Raw genomic sequence first — 16,000 nt, 5'->3', positions numbered from 1 at the left:
CCCACCCCTGCCACATTTCTTCATGTAATGCAGAGTTGCGTCAGGAAGGGCATCCGGCGTAATACTTCTGCCAAACCAACATGCAGATCTACACCAAAAACTGGCAACGAAGGGACTCATCATAGTCAACCAGGCCCTCTGTGTTGTAACTCATCATGAAATTTAAGAATGTGTTAATAACTACGCTGTACAGTTTTAAGTTTCAGAAAAACATCATTTTGAGTTAATTTCGATCTACATCCATAAATTTCTTTGAAAACGGGATTTCTGTCACCTATTGCAGTCGTCGAATGCCAGTCAAGCCCTCAGAGACTTGGCGGTAACAAGACGCGTAGCGGCTGCTGAAGGCCTTGACTCCGCAGACGTCACGAACAAAAGTAAGCTCATGAAATGGCTTATAGCCCGAACCCGGCACACCTTCAGGGAGACAATTTAATGGACGTTATGGACTCAGCTTTTAGTGTTCATAATTTATGTGGGATCCTCCCTGGCAAAGTGCAGATGCATAATGAATGCTTGTGTTAAGGTCTCACAGTTCGGCTGCGTTTCAACACCCTCCAAAGTGTCAGAAACTGTTTCAGCGAGCCCTACGTGTTTCTTTGAAGTGTTACCCCTCCCCCCCCCACCCATCACCTTCAGGGGGATAAAAAAAGAACAAAACAAATGGACGTGCGCTTTGTTCAGAGAGATGGAGGGAATAGCTAATGGGGGGCTTGTTTAATGAAATGTGTTTTCTGAAATGTACACCTCTTATAATGCACGCGCGCACACACACACACAATCAATCAATTTCAATCAATCAATTTTATTTATATAGCGCCAAATCACAACAAAGAGTTGCCCCAAGGCGCTTTATATTGTAAGGCAAGGCCATACAATAATTACGTAAAAACCCCAACGGTCAAAACGACCCCCTGTGAGCAAGCACTTGGCGACAGTGGGAAGGAAAAACTCCCTTTTAACAGGAAGAAACCTCCAGCAGAACCAGGCTCAGGGAGGGGCAGTCTTCTGCTGGGAACTGGTTGGGGCTGAGGGAGAGAACCAGGAAAAAGACATGCTGTGGAGGGGAGCAGAGATCAATCACTAATGATTAAATGCAGAGTGGTGCATACAGAGCAAAAAGAGAAAGAAACACTCAGTGCATCATGGGAACCCTCCAGCAGTCTAAGTCTATAGCAGCATAACTAAGGGATGGTTCAGGGTCACCTGATCCAGCCCTAACTATAAGCTTTAGCAAAAAGGAAAGTTTTAAGCCTAATCTTAAAAGTAGAGAGGGTGTCTGTCTCCCTGATCCGAATTGGGAGCTGGTTCCACAGGAGAGGAGCCTGAAAGCTGAAGGCTCTGCCTCCCATTCTACTCTTACAAACCCTAGGAACTACAAGTAAGCCTGCAGTCTGAGAGCGAAGCACTCTATTGGGGTGATATGGTACTATGAGGTCCCTAAGATAAGATGGGACCTGATTATTCAAAACCTTATAAGTAAGAAGAAGAATTTTAAATTCTATTCTAGAATTAACAGGAAGCCAATGAAGAGAGGCCAATATGGGTGAGATATGCCCTCTCCTTCTAGTCCCTGTTAGTACTCTAGCTACAGCATTTTGAATTAACTGAAGGCTTTTCAGGGAACTTTTAGGACAACCTGATGATAATAATGAATTACAATAGTCCAGCCTAGAGGAAATAAATGCATGAATTAGTTTTTCAGCATCACTCTGAGACAAGACCTTTCTAATTTTAGAGATATTGCGTAAATGCAAAAAAGCAGTCCTACATATTTGTTTAATATGCGCTTTGAATGACATATCCTGATCAAAAATGACTCCAAGATTTCTCACAGTATTACTAGAGGTCAGGGTAATGCCATCCAGAGTAAGGATCTGGTTAGACACCATGTTTCTAAGATTTGTGGGGCCAAGTACAATAACTTCAGTTTTATCTGAGTTTAAAAGCAGGAAATTAGAGGTCATCCATGTCTTTATGTCTGTAAGACAATCCTGCAGTTTAACTAATTGGTGTGTGTCCTCTGGCTTCATGGATAGATAAAACTGGGTATCATCTGCGTAACAATGAAAATTTAAGCAATGCCGTCTAATAATACTGCCTAAGGGAAGCATGTATAAAGTGAATAAAATTGGTCCTAGCACAGAACCTTGTGGAACTCCATAATTAACCTTAGTCTGTGAAGAAGATTCCCCATTTAAGTGAACAAATTGTAATCTATTAGATAAATATGATTCAAACCACCGCAGCGCAGTGCCTTTAATACCTATGGCATGCTCTAATCTCTGTAATAAAATTTTATGGTCAACAGTATCAAAAGCAGCACTGAGGTCTAACAGAACAAGCACAGAGATGAGTCCACTGTCTGAGGCCATAAGTAGATCATTTGTAACCTTCACTAATGCTGTTTCTGTACTATGATGAATTCTAAAACCTGACTGAAACTCTTCAAATAGACCATTCCTCTGCAGATGATCAGTTAGCTGTTTTACAACTACCCTTTCAAGAATTTTTGAGAGAAAAGGAAGGTTGGAGATTGGCCTATAATTAGCTAAGATAGCTGGGTCAAGTGATGGCTTTTTAAGTAATGGTTTAATTACTGCCACCTTAAAAGCCTGTGGTACATAGCCAACTAATAAAGATAGATTGATCATATTTAAGATCGAAGCATTAAATAATGGTAGGGCTTCCTTGAGCAGCCTGGTAGGAATGGGGTCTAATAGACATGTTGATGGTTTGGATGAAGTAACTAATGAAAATAACTCAGACAGAACAATCTGAGAGAAAGAGTCTAACCAAATACCGGCATCACTGAAAGCAGCCAAAGATAACGATACGTCTTTGGGATGGTTATGAGTAATTTTTTCTCTAATAGTTAAAATTGTATTAGCAAAGAAAGTCATGAAGTCATTACTAGTTAAAGGAATACTCGGCTCAATAGAGCTCTGACTCTTTGTCAGCCTGGCTACAGTGCTGAAAAGAAACCTGGGGTTGTTCTTATTTTCTTCAATTAGTGATGAGTAGTAAGATGTCCTAGCTTTACGGAGGGCTTTTTTATAGAGCAACAGACTCTTTTTCCAGGCTAAGTGAAGATCTTCTAAATTAGCGAGACGCCATTTCCTCTCCAACTTACGGGTTATCTGCTTTAAGCTGCGAGTTTGTGAGTTATACCATGGAGTCAGGCACTTCTGATTTAAAGCTTCTCTTTTTCAGAGGAGCTACAGCATCCAAAGTTGTCTTCAATGAGGATGTAAAACTATTGACGAGATACTCTATCTCACTTACAGAGTTTAGGTAGCTACTCTGCACTGTGTTGGTATATGGCATTAGAGAACATAAAGAAGGAATCATATCCTTAAACCTAGTTACAGCGCTTTCTGAAAGACTTCTAGTGTAATGAAACTTATTCCCCACTGCTGGGTAGTCCATCAGAGTAAATGTAAATGTTATTAAGAAATGATCAGACAGAAGGGAGTTTTCAGGGAATACTGTTAAGTCTTCAATTTCCATACCATAAGTCAGAACAAGATCTAAGATATGATTAAAGTGGTGGGTGGACTTATTTACATTTTGAGCAAAGCCAATTGAGTCTAATAATAGATTAAATGCAGTGTTGAGGCTGTCATTCTCAGCATCTGTGTGGATGTTAAAATCGCCCACTATAATTATCTTATCTGAGCTAAGCACTAAGTCAGACAAAAGGTCTGAAAATTCACTGAGAAACTCACAGTAACGACCAGGTGGACGATAGATAATAACAAATAAAACTGGTTTTTGGGACTTCCAATTTGGATGGACAAGACTAAGAGTCAAGCTTCAAATGAATTAAAGCTCTGTCTGGGTTTTTGATTAATTAATAAGCTGGAATGGAAGATTGCTGCTAATCCTCCGCCCCGGCCCGTGCTACGAGCATTCTGGCAGTTATTGTGACTCGGGGGTGTTGACTCATTTAAACTAACATATTCATCCTGCTGTAACCAGGTTTCTGTAAGGCAGAATAAATCAATATGTTGATCAATTATTATATCATTTACTAACAGGGACTTAGAAGAGAGAGACCTAATGTTTAATAGACCACATTTAACTGTTTTAGTCTGTGGTGCAGTTGAAGGTGCTATATTATTACACACTATATTACACACACACCAAAGACATGGAAAATGCTGGTTTGTCTTCACACTGCACATACCACTACGTAGTCTTAACACATACCTGCGCGTGTTTACACTTTGACTAAATGATAGGCCTGTCATTTTTTCCAGAGCAGGTGGGGAGGTGTGGACATTGTGCCAAACACTACGTCTTTGAACGCCGTGGGCCATCTTCACATCAGACACGCCACAAAGCCTGTCCGTCCTTCTTTTTCTGTCCCATATTTCTCGTGGGTCAGCCTTTTTATAATAATAGTACACTCCTATGTCTTTCTTTGTGGGACAGATTTAGATCTCTGCGGGCTACCTGCATGACCGTTACCATGACAGCGTCTGGAGTCCGGCTCCTGCTGTTGGCCCTGTGTGTTTGCAGAGGTTTGGCCGTGCAGCAGTCTGCTCCCAGGGTTCGCCTCTCATTCAAAGGTGAGCTAAAAACCTTAGACTGTATATGTACTGGACAAAGTCTCTGTGACATCACCCAGAGGTTTTCTGAAGAGTTGGATTGAAGCTCAAATGGGGCGTCTCTAAATGTCACCATGTTACTACTGCCTGACCACCCAACTTCCAGCCAACCCATAAATGGGTAAAGAGGTGGAGAATGCGGAAGACCTACCCAACCTGAGCAGGAAGATTGAAGCTCACTCATCTATCTCAATGTTATTAAGCTAGCTAATGCTAACAGTTTAGGCTACCTGAATCAGGACGATTGGTTAATGCGTATTTTTGGTAAGGGTTCACTAGTCCGAAGGTTCAGTAGTCTCTGTGTGTGTATTTACTCCAAATTAAGCCAAGCATCGAAATTTGCAGAGTTACCTGTGAAGTTTGGATAATTGCCATTTGAATGAAATGCCAAAGTCTTAATTACGAAATATTGTGTATGACATTTACATTGTACGGTGCATCTTTATGACCAGTGAAGTTAAAAACAAAGTGATGTGTTTTTTGTTTTGTTTCGTTTTAATTAAAGTAACATTCATTCTGGCACCACAGATGAAAGAAGCGTCTTTTTAATTGAAACAAAAAAGTATACAGCTAGTAGTACAGTGAAACTTGGCATCAAAATATATTTATTTATTGACCTGAACCTTCGGACTAGTGGGATGTTACCATATTTTTTTGTGGACTGGTTGTTATAAAGGGTGGTTTGTGTATGGATATTAAAAACTAGTCAGCATATTGCCTCAATAACTACGTGCGACACTTTCACTATAGCTAATATCGCCAAGCTATCAGTACTTGATAATTAGCAAATAAACAAGCAAATGAAATAATATTAAGGATTAACTGAATAGGTATACTGGAGCACAGAGTTCTTACATACACAGTAGGCTATATTGTCTCAGATATTTAGAATAAAGTGCTCAGACAGGGCAAATACTGTTGAGTCCACACCAGCTAGCATCCACTGCTAACAGTACCCTGAACCCAGCTGTCACTCAAAGCAACCGCACACTTATTTATTCAAAAACTTGTTTGCTAAAACAATTTAAATTGATGGGTTATACAACAGTTCACTCCGTAGAGTCACCATGAATAACAAAAATAGCTACTGACACCAAAACAGTTTTATTGTACCAAGTTGAAAATGTTTATTTCTGCTGTAAAGTTGGAGATTTTAACATTTTGGGCTTCAATGGGGAATTGCTCATTTTTTGAGCCTGCCTCAAGTGGTTATTGAAGGAATTGCAGGTATTGGCACTTCCGCGTTGCCTTCACTGTTCTGCACAGGAGGTTACTACTTGGCTAAAATTCACATCTCATCCTTCATTTGTCTGGTTACTCATTCTTTGTCCCATACGTCCACACCGGCGCTTATGTTTCCTCTGTATACAAACATATTTCCTGCCTCATGTCAAACAAAAGGTGGATATTACGTGAGGTTTCTGAGGAAAAAAAAAAGTCACCACACCCTGAAATCCACACGCTATGGTTTATTGTTTCCTCTCTGTTGTTTATGTTTGGCGTTAAGACCTGACAAAGAAACACCTGATACTTGTAATGTGATGTCTTTTTTTTTTTTGGATAATGTTTTTGCTGTGAGGTGTAAATTGAAGATGGGACAGAATCGAGTTGGAATGTAACCCTTGGAAGTCTGCTCCCTGCACTCATTATCTCTATTGGCAGAGATTTAAGTTACAGATATGTGGATGATGCCTTTGATCCAAACAATACGGCATGATTACAGGTATGTCTGCAGACCTATCGTGTTTTCACCTCGAGTAAGCTCAAAGGTGTGAATGTGCAGACTCATAACCTGAAGTGTAAATAATATCAGAGGTGTGAATCCGGTTTGTAACATTCCTTACACGGGGAGCTGAGAGCTCACGACCGGGCGGCATTAGTGTTATCTTTAGTTAGCATAATGATTAAACTACAATTGGACTCTGCTGGGAGCCATTATTTCCTCAGCCACACCACAAATCTGAATTCAGACTTTTCTCCTTTGTGATGTCATAAGGGAAAAATACTAACAAAAGAGCAGCCATCTGGAAAAGTTAATGGACTTAAAGAAATGGATAAAAAACAAACGTTGATTTGGATCATCATCAAAATTTAATCAACTCATCCTTGACCCAAGCATCTCTTATCAAAAATCGAGCAGAATCCATCCACAATTTTATTTTATTTTTTTAATATATTGACTGCACACAGACAGAGGTGATCACATGACCTATGCCCTGCTCTGTTATTTGGTGGTGACAGTGAGAAGCAAAAAGGGACAAAACAATCCCTTTTGGAATGTTAAAGAAATTCCTTCAACAAAAGTCCTTTTTTTTGTGGATCTATTGTAGATTGAAATGTACCGTGTTTTCTTTCAGGTTAATCCACATTTTGTTTAGAGTTTCTTAAGTAAAGGCCCTATCTCACCAGCCACGTTGGCCTGGGTGGCCACCCAACCTAGGTTATGAAAATGAAAGAAACGTATAAACTCATTTCAAACTACTCTACATTATATTTCAAAACCATACATGTGGAGAGAGACAGAGAGAGAATGAAGAAGTGTCTGTTTCATCTACAGTCATACAAAATCTTTTCCACATGAAATGATGTCTTGACTTGTGACCATGTTATTTGAATTTTTGAATATCAATACCTCACTCACTCATTCATCTTGAACTGCTTACTTTAATTAAGGATCACAGGGGGCTGGAGCCTATCCCAGCAGTCATAGGGAGTGAGGTGGGGTGCACCGTGGCCAGTCTGTCGCAGGGCCACATATAGGCAAACAAATACATTCACACACGCGCGCACACCTACAGACAACTTAAAGTTTCCAATCCACCTAACCTGCATGTCTTTGGGTGTGGGAGGAAGCCAGAGCACCCGGAGAGAACCCACACAGACACGAGAAGAACATGCAAACTCTACACAGAAAAGCCACAGGTGGGAATCAATCCTATGATCTTTTTACTGTGAGGCAACAGTGCTAACCACTAAGCCATTATATAACACCTATTAAACATAAAATAATGGTTTATGTCTGTGTAGAAAAAGTCTCTCTTTCACATACCCCATTCACTGCATTCATCACTCATTCATTTCTCTCACTCGCTTTTTCATCTGCTGCTAAATTCGTACTAAATCATTTCTGGTTTGATGGATGGTGGCACGAGCATGTTATTAAAGTTTTATAACATAACAGCTGTTAAACAAGCGCAGTGGCCTCGGCAGTCACCAGACCAAGTCATTGGAAATGGAAATGAAAAGCCCTGATAAACACGCTCCTTTCCAGATACATGTAACTTCAAAACCACAAATATGCTGAGCACAGAGGCACCCAAAAGGTCATAAATTGTTCTGCAAAGAGATAAAATTATGTTACATAAATTGCACACATACAATTATGTATATTAATTTGAGAGACAATAGGGTTCAGGGTTAATTGGAGTAAGCGGATATAGAAGATGAATGAATAAAAGAATATTTGAGAGACAAGATGATAAGTACACTACTGTTTAATCTGCTTAACAGTAATTTATACATTTGCTGAGAATTTAAATGGCTGTGGTGGGCCAAAACAATGGGATTGCAGACTAAACCTGGCCCATGGGCCCCGCATTGGATAACCCCGGCTCAGAGACACAGTGAGAAGGAAGAAATCTGCTTTCGTTACTAAATCTTTGTATTTGTATGATATTGAGTTTTAGAAAAGAACCACTGTTCAGCAGTCAGAAGCAGTCACTTAGAAATCATGGAGGGGTCTGAAATTTTCATCTTAGGTGCATGTCCACTGTGAGAGATATAGTCTAAAAAAAAAAAAACGGAAATCACAATGTATGATTTTTTAAATAATTTAATAAATAACAAATAATTTATTTGTGCAAATAAGTATTTGAACACCTGTGAAAATCAATGTTAGTATTTGGTACAGTAGCCTGTGCTGGTTTGATCAGGGGGACCTTGCTGCCCTGCAGGATTTTAAACCATGACAGCATCATGTGTTACTAATGTAATCTTTGTGACTGTGGTCCCAGCTCTCTTCAGGTCATTGACCAGGTCCTCCTGTGTAGTTCTGAGCTTTCTCAGAATCATCCTTACCCCACAAAGTGAGATCTTGCATGGAATCCCAGACCGAGGGAGATTGACAGTCATCTTGTGTTTCTTCCACTTTCTAATAAATAATCATAACAGTTGTTGTCTTCTACCAAGCTGCTTGCCTGTTGTCCTGTAGTCCATCCCAGCCTTGTGCAGGTCTACAGTTTTGTCCCTGGTGTCCTTAGACAGCTCTTTGGTCTTGGCTATAGTGGACAGGTTGGAGTGTGATTGAGTGTGTGAACAGGTATGTGTATTTAATAAAATCAGAAATGATGGATGTGTCAGAAAGATGCCCCCCCCCCCCCCCCCCCCCCCCGAGATCATCTGCTACAAGAATGCCTCAGATAGCTGCAGAGAACCTGTGATAAGAAACGGGGACACGCTCCCAAAGGTGGTTGAGAACAACAGAGCTAAGGTCCTGTGGGACTTAAAATTCCAGACAGACAAGCAGCTGCTGGCCAGCCAACTAGACATAGTGATGATTGACAAGGCAACGAAAACCGCAGTTGTGATCAATGTGGTGATCCCAGCTGACAGCAACATCACACAGAAGGAGCATGAGAAAATAGAGACATGCCAAAGTCTGAAGGAACAACTGGACCAGATGTGGAAAGTAAAGTCTAAAGTGGACCCAGTGGTAATAGGGGTGCTAGGAACTGTAGCCCCAAACTGGAAGAGTGGCTCCAACAGATTCCAGGCACAACATCAGAGGTCTCTGTCCAGAAGAGTGCAGTCCTAGGAACAGCTAAGATGCTGTGCCCAACCCTCAAACTCCCAGGCTTCTGGCAGAAGACCTGAGCTTGAGGAACACACATACCACCCTGCTGGAGGGGGGGGCTGAATGGATGATTGTCATTTGATTGCTGCTTTGTATGTCACGTGACATGGATTATTTGTCCCATTTGTGTTGTGTTGTATTTAGAGTGCAGTTTGGTTCCATATGTTTGGCACCACTGCACGCTGCGAATCCCACCCACTAGTGAGGTGTGGCATTTAGCTAAACATGCGGAGTTTGTTTTGCTAACATACGACGATTTGAAAGAGCTAATTGACAGTGCTAATTCTTTGAACACACACAAACAAATCCACTGCTCTGTAAGACGTCTGAAGGCATGAAGAGCTGTTAGGAGGAAGTTAGAATGAAAAGATGGATTCATTTCTGATAAGATTTTTTTTTCTTTTTTTGTTGCACTGAGGAGTTTTTTTTTTTTTGGAAGTACAAGAATTCATTCATTCATTCAAGTTGGTGCACGGCATCACGGAATTCATCATCAGAATTATTTTTGGACTCCTATTTAAAATTCGTGTTGGATTGTTTATGTCAAAGCAGCAGTGATGGACAGAAGCTGGACAAATTTCTGCCGTGATTTTTCGCTGGAGTGAGGAAGTACACAGTTTTTTTTTTTTTTGTTTTGGAAGTACACAAAGTCAGTGCAGTGGAACACCAAAATGTAAGTCCCGTTCTGTTGTTTGTGAATGAATATAATATCAAATGACAAGGATCTATTTTAGCTGTTATATAAAACAAATAATGAATGTTTTTACATTATTTGTTTTTACATTCTTTCAATGGAACAAATATTTAATTCGGTGAAACGGTATGTTCCAGGTTTCACCTCATGAAATATTCATACCATTGAACTCATAAACATTCATTTATATATATATATATATATATATATATATATATATATATATATATATATATATATATATAAATGAGAGAGAGAGTGCATCTGTTGTTGTATTTATTTTTTAATTTTTATCCTAAAATGTACTTGCCCAACTGTTTTGTGGATTCACCTCAAACCGTAGCTGTACTCGTGGGTTTAATAGGTTCAGCACACACACTGTTTCAGTTCCAAAACTGAAGCACTTATGATGTATGTGCAAAAAGTACATGTATATTTTTAAAATTATTGGAGTTTACTACTAAAAAATATCATTAGTCCACCTCTTTGTTCATGTAAAATGTGAAATCTGTTGACATCTAAGATCTGTTTGACACTAAGTCCTATAATTGTGGCTCCAAACTGCTTGAGTTTGAAGCCTTGAGTTTGACCTTTCAACGTTGTCCAAGGTTCAAAGTCATGTGACCAATAGAAAAATGGCATCTGGCTTCATATTTGTGTTTAATTATAACCATAGGTGTATGGTTAACCATTTAGCCACTCTAAGTATCCTCTGTATATAAGCACTGCACCTAAAGTTTGTCCTTTATCAGAATATTTATGAAACCTCCTCCAAGAGCAAATAAACATTCATCAAATTGAATCAAAAGTGGTTTTATTAAAAATCCCGAAATGTTTTTTATTGGCACTTATTTTTTTCATATTTAAACTAGAATTTAATGGTTTCTTTCGTAGACTAAAAAATTCAACAACTTTTTGGTGAAACTCCATGAATTTCTTAATTAATCCTGCTAACAAATGCAAAAACACTCTTTGGTGGAAGTAAAAGATCTTTATTATACCACTTTATACCACATTATACCACTTTAGAAATGGGTGCTGGATATTTACTGAAATCATCACATCAGCTTTTCTCTGTGCTTCGGCGTAATCAGCATGCATTTTTTATATGAACTTTACCACCAATCCCATTTCAGTAAATGGCTTGCGTCCACCAGACTTTTTTTTCGTAGAAAAGTGCAGAAAGGCTGATTAACGGTGCAGATTTGGTCTTGAATGTGATCGTGTTGCTCCCTGACAAGATTTAAGAATTCACAACCGCACCAAATAAAGTATTTATAGCAGCTTGTGCAAAATGTGACATCTGGTTCAGTTAATAGATTGATGGGTAAGGTGCAGATCTCTGTCTCCCCCAACACACACACACACACACACACACACACACACACACACACACACACACACACACACACACACACACACACACACCTCCCACCCTTCTCGTACCAAACAAAAGAGAAAGTTGGATTTGCTGGCCAACTGTTTTCTGCTACTCCAAGGATTTACTGTTCATTGTTAGTGACAGCGACTCTCTTTGTTCCCTGAGGCGCCTGTGGAGGTTTGGGGGGCCGCTGGGGGGCATGTGACTCTTCTGAACAAATGCCTGGGTGACACTCTGGGGTGCAGGAGGTCGACAGAGGATAGCGATCCTGTATTGTTTCCTCTGTTGCTGGGAAAATACGTCAGATATATGCACTTCAGAGGAACTGGCCGAGCCCGATTCGAGTTAGTTGGATAGAAATAGTCGTCATTGCTAGAGAGCAAAACGTGCAGTGTAACCAAAGCCAGGTTTAGAATCTCATCCCCTGGCAGTGGCGTCACCCGTTTCTTCATGCTTCACATAGGCTGGAGGCTAAACAGCAACAGTCATTAGTGCCTTAGTGACAATATGCTGTAATACGAGCGCTTATACAAGTGGCCCAGCCCGCGGCTTCATACTTGTGTCCTTCCCTGTGTTTCCCTGACAGAGTTGGTGTTCGCTGAATGTTTACCAGATGATGGCAGTACATTGTTTGCTATTTTTGGAGAATGGAGACATGTATAGGGGTGTGGCATTTCTACATTTAGCCTGTGGCGTGAATCCACTATGGCCCGGTGACGATCGGACAGAGGCTTGTTATCGTGTGTTTACCTCTCACAAACACAACCGGACCTTGTCCCACCTCCGAGCCGCCGTCCCGACCGGAGATTCGATAGCATTGCTTATTTTAGTGCCACCTTGACTGCATCCTGTTAGCACTGACCTCAAACGGAAGATGACGGACACTTTGACACTTCCTCTTGGAAGACAGCGCCTGTGGGTCTGAGGGACAATTCGTCCCATAGCAAGATCCGGTGTACACACACATTGTGGGTGTCTAGAGTACATATGCCAAGGGTACAGTCACATCTATAAGTTTTAATAATTTTACCACTGTACATCACCATAATGGAGATGAAATGAAGCAATCAAGATGTGCCTGTAGTTTAGAATTTTATTTTGACTCACAGCCCTTTTTTTTACTAATCATTCCCACCACTTTCAGAGGACATAAGCAACTGGACAAGTATTACATTCATAAAAATAATCACTTTCACACACAGTTTTCTTTTAACAGGTCAGAGGATGGTGACATGAACTTTATTAATATCTTGGGAAGACTCCCTCAGGGAAACTGAGGTTTCAGCAGCATTGGATAGTAGCACACAGGGTAAGAAGCACACAGAGTATTAAAAGTAGAAGTAAAACAATTGGCAAAATATAAATACTGCTCGCTACCAAATACTACTGTTCCTCTCCGTCCCGTCCTCTGTCTTCCTGTTACTCCTCCTCTCCCTGAGTGAGGTGTTGTACAGTCTGATGTCCGGAGAGACAAAGGAGTTTTTCAGTCTGTTGGTCCTGCACTTGGGTAGGAGCAGTATGTGGCTGAAGAGGCTCCTCTGGTTGCTGATGACGGTGTGCAGAGGGTGACTGGCATCATCCATAATGTCCAGCAGTTTGTCCAGTGTTCTCATCTCTGCCACCGTCACCACCAGAGAGTCCAGCTTCATGCCAACAAAAAACATGTTATGGTTTTTGTCTAAAGAAAACTGAGGGTTAAAGACGTTATTTAATCCTTATATTTAGAATTATGTGTTTGTCCACTTATAGCCTCTAAAAAGGAAGGACTGTGTATAAAAATGGCTGTAATTCCCAAATAATTGAGATATTTTTGTTAATCTCCTTGAATTAAACCTGAAAGTCTACCCTACAAACTCGCCTGGTTTCATTTCAATGCATTATGTTGGCGTACAGAGGGAAAAATAAATAACTTAAAAACAGTATATGTCCAAATACTTATGGGCCCATCTGTATGAGTTAATTAAGAAGAATTTATAAAGAAATGACCTCAGGTAACGTTGAGTCAGTTTATGTCTCCGGCAACAACTTAAATAGTTCTTTGAAAGCTTTGAGAAAAAAAAAGGGAGAAACATTTTGTGCTGCGGCATGTCTTAACAGGTTCTGCTCTGCCGAACACAATCCTGTTCTTAAGAATTAACTGCAAGTTCCACTGACCGTCTGCGTCCTCAGGGGTGAGTGCACAGGGCCGGCGGTGCCTTCAACTCAATCACACAGTCAGAACACATAAAATATTGAGATCGTAAAAGCGAGAATGTTTCTTAAAACGCTCTAAGATGAGTTATATTTAATCAATGACATATGTTCCAGAAAAAAATGAGAAGGGCGTTCGCCAGTGGACCGTGAGTCCATTTACGTTGGTCATGAAACATTAACACAAAGGCACTTTAAGGCGACAGTTGGCCGCTCAGCTGTTTTGCGATCTGCTGTGTTATTTCCTCATTATTTAAAATTTACAAATAAGCAGGGAAAAGTTGACGTGTGTGTGTGTGTAATGTGTCACTGCCAGTGAAGCACGTCAAACTATTGTGTACATTCTTTCAAAAAAGAAAGAACACTCAGGTGAACTTAGTGACACCAAAAGGTTTAAAAATCTGGAAATAACTTGCAGTCATTTGGCCAGATCAAGAACACCCTCCATTGAGAGTGTATACATGTTAAAGTCAAGAATAAAGAGGCTTCGTCAGAGTCAGTGATGGTCTAGTGGTTAAGCAGTGGGCTTGAGAGCAGAGGATCCTTGGTTCAAAACCCCACCAGGCCAGAAAATCATTGACGGCCCTTGGTCGGGGACCCAAGGCCAATCTATGAAGTGCGAGATGCAGCAATGTGCAGCACCAGCGCATGGTCCCTGACCTGACAGTTCTCAAATAACATTGTTGACAGAGGTGACAGTTATCAACTTGTATCAGAATAAGGCGATGAAAATAACACTGATAATTGAAGGAAATGTTCACGATCATAAGCAATTGAACTTGTGTGTCTGATGTGGTGGAGGTCGTATTATGGTGTGGAAATGGAAGGCTGACAGTGGAACTGGTTCTCCAGTGATGATGTGACTGCTGAGAAAGAAATCAGACCGAATTCTTTAAAACTAAGGTTGGGACAATGTATGGTCTATCGTCATACCGCCTGTATTGAATCATGATTTTTTTCCCTTTGGTTTTTAGGAATATGGTTTTATGAAAGTCAGCTACCGCATGGAAGGAATAATGATCTCATGGAGAAATCATAAATGTTTTACGGTCCATCTGGAAAGTATTCACAGATTCACACATTTTTTAATGGGTTAGGGTTAGAAATTCATTTTTTTCCTCAAAATTCTACACACAATACCCCATAATGACAATGTCAAAACCATTTATTTAGATTTTTGCAAATTTATAAAACAAAAACCAAAACTAAGAAATCACATGTACATAAGTATTCACAGCCTTTGCCTTGAAGCTCAAAAAAAATTAAGCTCAGGTGCATCTTCTTTCCACTGATCATCCTTGAGATGTTTCTACAGCTTAATTGGAGTCCACCTACATATAAGGCCCCACAGTTAACAGTGCATGTCAGAGCAAATCTGGAAAAGGGTACACAAACATTTCTGCTGCTTTGAAGGTCCCAATGAGCACAGTGGCCTCCATTGTCCGTAAATGTAAGAAGTTCGGATCCACCAGGACTTTTCCTGGAGATGGTCACCAGCGATTGGGGGAGAAGGGCATTGGTCAGGGAGGTGACCAAGAACCCGATGGTCACTCTGTCAGAGCTCCGGCATTCCTCTGTGGAGAGAGGAGCAATGTACAGAGACATCATGGATGAAAACCTGCTCCATAGCGCTCTTGACCTCAGACTGGGGCAATGGTTCATCTTTCAGCAGGACAATGACTCTAAACTCACAGTGACGATATCAAAGGAGTGGCTTGAGGACAACTCTGTGAATGTCCTTGAGTGGCCCAGACCTGAATCTGATTGAACAACTCTGAAGAAATCTGAAAATGTCTGTGCACCGACGCTCGCCATCCAACCTGATGGAGTTTGAGAGGTTCTGCAAAGAGGAATGGGCAAAAGTGCCCAAAGATAGGTGCACCAAGCTTGTGGAATCATATTCAAGAAGACTTGAGGCTGTAATTGAGCATCTGCTGGATGGAAAAAGTGCCATAAAATGTAAATTACTTTGATGAAGCTCTTATCATTTTATGTTTGTACTTTAGGGTTCTACTGCTGTTTTTTTTTTTGTTTTGTTTTTATTGATGTATAATCTTATACAGTAGTGTTCAGAATAATAGTATTGCTATGTGACTAAAAAGATTAATCCAGGTTTTGAGTATATTTCTTATTGTTACATGGGAAACAAGGTACCAGTAGATTCAGTAGATTCTCACAAATCCAACAAGACCAAGCATTCATGATATGCACACTCTTAAGACTGTGAAATTTGGCTCTTAGTAAAAAAAGAAAAAGTAGAAAAGGAGGTG

The 16,000-nt window shown here is 40.4% G+C and overlaps 1 protein-coding gene across 3 annotated transcripts in view; it reads left to right on the top strand.

The window, feature by feature from the left end:
* The window catches only part of LOC117512754 (semaphorin-3F-like), a 59,634-nt gene that overhangs the window by 14,290 nt on the left and 29,344 nt on the right, over positions 1–16,000 (top strand). For 2 of the 3 annotated variants that reach the window (XM_034172960.1, XM_034172962.1), the window contains exon 2: positions 4,438–4,574. In XM_034172960.1, coding sequence (XP_034028851.1) covers positions 4,463–4,574 — 112 coding nt within the window. In that variant the 5' untranslated portion in view covers positions 4,438–4,462. Of the gene's footprint in view, positions 1–4,203; positions 4,350–4,437; positions 4,575–16,000 lie in introns of those variants that run through there. The other variant, XM_034172961.1, reaches the window with a different exon arrangement.

The sequence above is a fragment of the Thalassophryne amazonica genome, chromosome 6 (genome assembly GCF_902500255.1).
Source record: "Thalassophryne amazonica chromosome 6, fThaAma1.1, whole genome shotgun sequence".
Classification (NCBI taxonomy): domain Eukaryota; kingdom Metazoa; phylum Chordata; class Actinopteri; order Batrachoidiformes; family Batrachoididae; genus Thalassophryne; species Thalassophryne amazonica.
The sequence above is the reverse complement of the archived record's forward strand: the minus strand, read 5'-3'. Positions and strand labels throughout refer to the sequence as shown.